The following is an 8,413-nucleotide window of genomic DNA, read 5'->3' on the forward strand; positions in this document are numbered from 1 at the left end:
TTAATGTTTCTGAAAGCATGCAGTCATCAGTTTCCTCACTGCAGCCTTGAGCTCCTGGTTCCTCAGGCTATAGATGAAAGGGTTCAGGGCTGGAGGCACCACTGAGTACAGAACTGACAGGGCCAGATCCAGGGATGGGAAGGACATGGAGGGGGGCTTCAAGTCAGAAAATATACCAGTGCTGAGGAAGAGGGAGACCACAGCCAGGTGAGGGAGGCAGGTGGAAAAGGCTTTGTGCCGCCCCTGCTCAGAAGGGATCCTAAGCACCATCCTGAAAATCTGCACATAGGAGAAAACAATGAACACAAAACAACCAAATACTAAATAGATGGAAAATAAAATAAGTCCAAGTTCCCTGAGGTGGGATTTGGAGCAGGAGAGCTTGAGGATGTGGGGGATTTCACAGAAGAACTGGCCCAGGGCATTGCCATGGCACAGGGGCAGGGAAAATGTATTGGCCGTGAGCATGAGAGCATTGAGAAAGGCACTGGCCCAGGCAGCTGCTGCCATGTGGGCACAAGCTCTGCTGCCCAAGAGGGTCCCATCGTGCAGGGGTTTGCAGATGGACACGTAGCGGTCGTAGCACATGATGGTCAGGAGAAAATACTCTGCTGAGATGAAGAACAGAAAGAAAAAGAGCTGTAGAGCACATCCTGTGTAGGAGATGGTGGTGGTGTCCCAGAGGGAATTGTGCATGGCTTTGGGGACAGTGGTGCAGATGGAGCCCAGGTGGCTGAGGGCCAGGTTGAGCAGGAAGAAGAACATGGGCGTGTGCAGGTGGTGGCCGCAGGCTACGGCGCTGATGATGAGGCCGTTGCCCAGGAGGGCAGCCAGGGAGATGCCCAGCAAGAGACAGAAGTGCAGGAGCTGCAGCTGCCGTGTGTCTGCCAATGCCAGCAGGAGGAAGTGGCTGATGGAGCTGCTGTTGGACATTTCTGCTGTCTTGGCATGGGGATCTGTAGAAAAAGTAATCATAGAATAGTTGCATTAGGAGAGGATTTTAAATATCCCAGCACGGGCTGGGGGCACTTTCCCCCCACTGCCTGCCCAGGGCTCTGCTGCCTGGAGCTGTCCCTGCCAGCAGCTGCTTCCCTGTGCCCAGGGCTGGGCCCTGCCAGTGCTGCCAGAGCCCAGCCCAGCCCTGGGGGCTCAGCTCTGCCCTGCAGACCCCTCCCAGCTCTGGCACTGCCCAGGTGCAGCTCTGGCTCTGCAGGCTCTGATGGCAACGTCAGAGCAACCCTGAGCAGGCTGGAAAAGCGACGCTGATGCTGCCTTTAAGGTACACTGTGGTGATTGCTGTCACTGCCTGGTTTGTTCAGATTTGAGAAAATTGGTTTTATTTTTCTTCATCTGAACTGAGAGATTAATATCTATATGCAATTTCCGATCCAGGCAACCCACAGCAGTAGATTAAAAAAGCAGGATTTTCCCCTGACTAGCTCTGTTAGCTGTATAATCTACTTGTAAATGTTCGGCAGTTAAATGTTATGCTGGGAGCAATCCTGAACAATGCAGCATCCTCACCACACAAGAACACTCCCAAGCCTTACTAGCTGTCTCCTTCCAACCAGATCTTGTCCCCCAGTGCTGGGAGCAGCTCCCCGGGCCGGCTGAGAGCTGTCCCTGGCAGGCAGCAGAGTCCCTGCCCCAGCACAGTGCCCTGGGCTGCAGGAGCCTGCTCTGCAGGACAGCCCTGGGCACCCCTGGCTGCTCTGCACCAGAGACAATCGGAGAATGTACTCACAGGGTCTGCAGGCATTGGGATGTTCCAGCTTTAGGAGATGGCTCCAGGAGCTGCAGCTGCATTCTCCTGCAGCCAGAGGTTCCTGTGCCAAGGGCTGGCAGTGATTCTGCCCCAGGCACTTCTCAGCACCTTCCCAGCCCTGACTGATTCAAGCTCTCTGTGCCTCTGGGCTGTGGCCGGGCTGGCTGCAGGCAGTGCCCCAGCCCTGCTGGGCTGGCAGAAGAGCTGCTCATCAACAGAAATGTGCTTTTGAAGCTCTTCTTGCTTACCAGGAGCTGCCTCTTTGCCAGGAGCCCAGCCCAGCTCAGCAGCACAGGCACAGCAGCACAAGGACTTTAATGACCCTCTGGGGCTTTGTGCTGAGGCCCTGAACATCAGTCCCTCAGAGGCAGCTGAAGAATCCTCTCCAGAACTCCAAGTCAGAATCCAACTCCAACGTTTCTTGGACTTTTAATGGGTCCCACTGAGGGACACGACTGAGAAAGTGTTCCCAGGCCCCAGGCAGAGAAGAGAACTGGAGGCACTGATGACAAGTGGGAGCAAAGAGAAGCCAAGTCTTGGTGGCCTGGGGCACAGCAGCAGGGTCTGTGCCACCAAGGGCTGGGAGGAGACACCTTGTCCTGAGGCCCTGGGGCCTCCTGGCACAGCCCCAGCCAGGCTGGGCACTGTCAGCCCCTTGTCCTGCCCTCAGCATCCCCCCCTAGCCCACATCCCAGTGGCCTCAAGGATCTGCTGGAAGGAGTCCCTGGGGAGCCTTGCTCAGCAATGGCCCTGGGGGCTCCTGAATGCTCCCACGGACTGCAGGTTTTTCAAATGACTTTGGGTTTGGCTTTTACCTTGACTTTCTGAGAGGTTTGTGCAATCATGGCTTCCAATTATGTGCTGTAATTAGTCCCTGGAGAGGCTTTGTCAGTAGCAACACTCACTGGGTCTCATTAATGCTTCAGGGTACTTCAGTTATTTTAAGGTACTTGGTGTTTCCCTTTTGATACAGACTCTGGGAGAGGTTTCTGCAATCATGGCCCCAATTATCTGCTTTAACGAGTCCCTTGAGAGCTTTGCACTGACACTCAGTGGGGCTCATTAATACTTTGAGATACTCAAGGTTTTTAAAGTCCTTTGAATTTTCCTTTTCACATTGAGTCTTTGAGAAGTTTTTGTGCCATCCTGGCCTCCAATTCTCTCCTTTAATGTGTCGATGAGAAACCTGTGATGGGGATGGACCTCAGTGGGTCCCATTCAGGCTTTGAGACACTTTGGATGTTTCCTCTGACTTTGACTCCTGGACAGGTTTGTACAATCTCCTCTCAGGGCCTGAAGTTCCAGGGTGTGGGAACTCAGTACATCACTCCGGATGTCCAGAACTACCGAGACAACCCTTGGGGGGCTCGGAGGCCCTGGAATGTTGCCAGAAGTACCTGGTGGCTTGACTTTGATCCTTTTAAAGAAATGACACCTGAAGGTGAGGAGATGAGAGAGTTTCAAGTCTGAATGGTGAGGGGATGTTATTCACTTGTTAGAACTTAAGTTAGAATGCACTGTACAGGGGGGTTTTATGTGTTGTACAGGGGGGTCTAGAATTCTGTGCATGGATCAGGAGTCCCAAGATGGAGGGATTTGGGCGTGCCCTGTCCTTCTTCTTTCTTCTCCTTGACATCCATGTTCAGGATGATGTTGGCATGTGTGGATTGGTTCATAGAAAGAATACACTTGCCAACAAGGGCAGAAAGTATTGGGAAGTAAAGGTAAATATCTAATACGTAATTTTCATTATAAAAGAGACAACCGCCTCGTGGGCGGGAGAGAGTGCCTTTGGCTGTCTTGCTGATCGGACCTCGGCTGGACAGACAGAAAATCTTTGTAGATAAGAAATAATAAACTCGACTGAAGACCTAAAAGCAAGAGTCCAGACTCCTTCTTCGAGAGCGTGGCCTACCCAGAACCACTTTTCCCGTGTTGGGGCAGAGACAAGTAACAGCCGACCCCGGCACCAGGGCTCAGCTCTAAATGCACCACGGGGCTTATTAGCATCAAGCAAGTACTGACAAACCTTGGCTCTGCCTTGATTTCCCTCTGCTCTAGTGCTGTTCATCAGGAATTTTTCCTGCTGGAGAAATATTTCAAAGATTTTCTAGTAAATATGTATTCCTATTTTCAAGGATGTCTTTTATTATTTTTTTTATTACACAAGAGGTGATTGAAGCATTCTGTGACTGATATTGATCCAGGGACTCTCCTAAGGAGGTCTGGCCTGGTCAGAGAAGCTGTGCCTTGAGCTCTGACCCAGTTTGGACAACCTTGCTCCACATTCCCCATCCCCATCCTGTCTCCCCTCACTTACTTGGGATCTCCTTTGCTTGGAGATCTGACTGCACACAGCCAAAGAGGGGTTTTGTCTTTTTAATTCTTTGAAGCAATCTAAAACTCTTGAGTTCCTCTGTTGAAAACATAGACCATCCTCAAGGCTGTGCCAAGCCCAAGGTGCCACCAAGGCCACCAAGGCCACTCCAGGCCTGCCCTGGGCCAGCTGTGAGGGTGGATCATCATCCCAACCTGCACTGGGCCATTGCAAAAAGTGAAATTCTGCTTAGGTTGATGTTGATTTCTGTTAGGGACCGGATACCCCCATACCCCAGAGACAATATTTTCTAAAATGTCCTTGTTGACCACACCAGAAACATATTTTTGGGCCCGGTAATTGTTGCTGGGGGAATGTAAAGGGGAATGGCATGGCCACTAGGGCCTCTGCAACTCCTTGCCCAATGGCCTGGGCTTGTACGGCCGCTCTGTCTTCTGTGGTCCTGAGGCAATTACAGCCTAAGTCATCTGCAGGAGTGTGGGTTCCATCTCTAGTGGAAGGGCACGCAGCCCTTTCTTACATTCCAGGTTGACATTGGCTACCCCCAATGAGTTTAGTAATTAATTTTGAATCTTTTCATCCTGGACTTGTTTCTCTAGTGCCTGTTTAAGGCAATCAATAAATTTCATGCAGGGCTCTCCGGGTTCTTGTCTTACGTTTACATAGTCCAAACTGGGGGTGCTACCATCCGGTACCTGAATTAAAGCTTTCAAAGCCATCTCTTTTATATTGTCCAATACTTCTCTGGGGATACCTGCTGCTTGATCATCTGGCAGGCTGTGTTGTCCTTCTCCAGCTAGATGGCTGATCGTCAACTGTGCCCTTGCCTCATTATTAGCATAGTCTGCTATTAATTGATTTAGTAAACACTTCCATCCCCTTTTCCCACAGGGTGTATTCTGTAGGTGATAAAAATATGGTCATAATATATTTTAAAGCATAGGGGGTTACATGTGCTGTAAACATGGCCTTAATTAGGCCATTAAAACAAGGTGAGTCCTGCCTATAGTCTTTAGCTGCCCTACACAGCTCCTTGATTTCCCCGTAAACCAATGGCTGACACCTGGGATTCTACTCCCTTCTTTCATAATGTCCTGGGGCAATGAGGAGTTTTAAGACTATTTGCCAGTCTCCTTCCTTAACTGCTTCCTTCCAGATCCTTTCCCAGGGATCTTCAAGGGTTGAGGGGAGAGGTGGCTCTGGGGTGTCCAAACTGTCTTCTGGGGAGGAAGAATAACTTGGAGTGGAAACACTTGGATTAGAAATAGTGTGACAGCCAGGCTTAGTATCCTTGACCATGGGGTTTATATTGTTGCTGGAGGGTGAGTAAAGGGTGCTGCCATTTTGTCATTTTCTGGAGCTGTGGCCCAAGGTGGAGGTGGAATGAATGACAGTGGAGGCGTGACCTGCAGTCACAGGGGTGGAGTCTGGAGGTTCCTTCAGAGTGGAAGAGAAGGTTGTGGGAGCAGGAAGTGGAGGAGCCAAGATGGAGGGAGGATGGCCAGGCTCCCGAGCCACATTCGGGCTTCTTCCATCTTGGGCCTCCAGGGCACAATGCTCCCAGACAGCGTGGCCATTGCCATCTTGGACCATCATGGAAAGTCCAAGAAAGGCAGGTTTCAGGGGAGTGCCTGGGTTAGGAGTGACTGATGGATCAGGTTTTCGACACACAGCTTGCTGGTGAAGGGTCTCAAGGATGGTGTAGAAGAAGGGGAGCATGCGGGGTGCAATGGGGTCCCTTTTGATCGAAAGGTTGTACAATTTAAATCCCACAGAGTCACAAAATTCGGTAGTATGGATTTCATCAGCATAAGTGTCTGGAAAATTTTGAATGATCCACCTCACAATTGATTTTAAATTGTTCTTTGAAAATATTTTGTCATGACCAGTGAGAATTAACTTAAAGTGTCCATATAAGCTCCTTTCTACTTTGGAACAACTGACCACCCATTTTTCTCCCTCTCCACCTTTGGGGGAACAGCCACCGGAATGCCCCAAATCAATTATGGGATGTGGATCTGTATTTTAAAAACACGGTGGCAAAATGGATAATAAATGTCCTGCATTTTCCCAAACCCACCTGAAATCCTCCACAGGAGGAAACCGTCATCATCCCCACCAATGCTGGCTCAGGTCCCTCAAAGTGATGGGAAATCCACCGGGCCAGGCACAATCCACAGTCCCAGGAGCACTGGCCTATCTCTCAGCTAACCCCAGCTGACGCAGCTGAATGTCAGGGTCCCTGCTCAGGGGCCAGATGTCACAGTGAGGGTGGCTGGGACAAACCCCTCTGGTTCCCTGACTTCAGGGCGAGGGTGGCAAAAATGAAAAGGAGCTGGTTTAATGGAGTTGCCCAAAAAGAACTTCAATAATGGTGTGAAAAACAATAAACATGGAGAAGTTGAGCACAGTATGAAGGGCACTATCCAAAGACCTGAGATAAAGGGGAAGCAACAACATATACACTTGGGGCTAGAGAACTAGAACAATACCCATACAGGGGAAACGAGTAACCAGTAGGGAAGCAGAACTTGGACAACTTAGCATAACAACACTAAAGGCTTATGGGAGAACTCCCAAGTTCATCCTAAGTTAAATAAATGACTACCCGGCTTGAACCTCATGCTGGGTTCTTTTGGGGTAAAATCTGGCTGACTCTGAGTTACAGCCAGGCTAATTCCCACACTGCTGCTTCACACTGGCCCCTTGGGACCATGGGGCCCAACAGAGGCACAGTGATGTCCTTGGTTCCACAAGGCTCCACAGTGTCACAATGGTCCCTTGGATCCATGGTACTCTGCAGTGTCACAATGCCCCTGCATTTCACAAGACCCCACAGAGTCACAATGATCCCATGGTTCCTCAAGACCCCACAGAGTCACAATGATCCCATGGTTCCTCAAGACCCCACAGTGTCACAATGATCCCATGGTTCCTCAAGTTCCGACAGTGTAACAATGCCCTTTGGCTCCACAATGCCCCACAATGTCTCAGTGGTCTCCACAGGAAGAAAACAGCCAAGCCCCAGGGGCAGATTAGAGGCAGTCACCAGAGGCCAAGGCTAACCAGATTTGACTGTATTGGCAGATTTTGTCTGGGAGAAAGCCTTGGATATAGGGAATTTTAGAAGTGGAATCCTAATTCAAGCCATGGGAGCCTAGACAAGAAAGATAGTTCTTTTCCATAGGAAGGAAAGCACGGAGCCCCAGTGCTTCACAGTCAGATGGGAAGTGGCCCTTGACATGTCAAATTCAGCGGGACCTGTCAGACAGGCTCCAGGAGGCTAAACCAGGCAGACCTGTTCCATATTCCCTTGATTTCATGGGTCCACACACCATCACAATGGTCTCCTTCATTCCATGAGGTCTGACAATGTCACAATGGCTTCTTGGTTTCATGAGCCCCAACAGAGTCACAGTGATCCCTTGGCTCTGTGCGGCCCTGCTGTGTCACAATGGCTCCTTGTTTCTATGGGCCCCACAGTTTGATCATTGACCCTTGCTTCCACAGGGCCCCTGAACTGAACAATGGTTTCCTTGATTCCATGAAGTTCCACAGTCCCACCATAGTTTCCTTGGACCCGCATTGTCACAGTGACCCTTGGTTCCATGAGGTTCCGTAGTGTCACCGTGGTCGCTGTCAGAGGCTGGATGAGATCGATGTCCCGAGACACCTCGGGATGCTCGGAATGCCCGTGTGGGGCCAGGGCCGGGTCAGGCCTTGGTTTGTGGTGGGACAGAGCCCCGCCCCCAGCCCTGGCAGAGCTGTCAATCACACAGCAGGGGCGGTGCTATCCCAGCTGTGATTGGCAGCAGAGCAGATGTTGATGGGACAGGAGCCCTGCGGGGCTGGCAGGGACCTGCAGCTTGCAAGGTGCTCTGCTCTCCCTCAGGTGTTCTCAGAGAGATCCAATCCCAGCTGGGCCCCTCAGGGCACAAGTGGCACTCCCTATTCATGGGCACACAGCTGATGTCTAGCAGGAAAGGGCTACAGATTTTAATACCTGTTAGTTTCATAATATACCAGAAAATAATTCTTATCTGGATTACTTGAGTATGTATAAGAAATGGCAAAGTTTTCCCACCAGGAACAGAAGTTTCCTGGATCTAATGGATTCTTTTACTGATGGCAGCAGAAAAAATACTGATCTTCCCCTCTACCTTTGCCAGCAACATTCAGTCTAGTATTTCACTGCCCTCTTCCTTCAGGTGTTTCCAGCTCTCCTGGTTAAATGGCCGTGTCTAAGGACGTCTCTTCATTTAGAGCAGCTGGATCTGTGCCCTTCCCCTTGCTCCCAGATTTCCTCCTGC

The 8,413-nt window shown here is 50.6% G+C and overlaps 1 protein-coding gene across 1 annotated transcript; it reads right to left on the reverse strand.

Moving 5' to 3' along the window:
- Window positions 1–765, reverse strand: LOC135302365 (olfactory receptor 14J1-like). Its single transcript, XM_064422735.1, has one exon. The coding sequence runs from the start codon at window positions 763–765 to the stop codon at window positions 1–3; it is 765 nt and encodes a 254-aa protein (XP_064278805.1).
- Between the last annotated feature and the right edge of the window lie 7,648 nt (window positions 766–8,413).

The sequence above is a fragment of the Passer domesticus genome, chromosome 6 (assembly GCF_036417665.1).
Source record: "Passer domesticus isolate bPasDom1 chromosome 6, bPasDom1.hap1, whole genome shotgun sequence".
NCBI classification, from domain to species: Eukaryota; Metazoa; Chordata; class Aves; order Passeriformes; family Passeridae; genus Passer; species Passer domesticus.

Excerpts from the sequence above, each read along its gene's own strand:
- LOC135302365 (XM_064422735.1), bottom strand. The coding sequence starts at position 765 with ATGTTCTTCTTCCTGCTCAACCTGGCCCTCAGCCACCTGGGCTCCATC.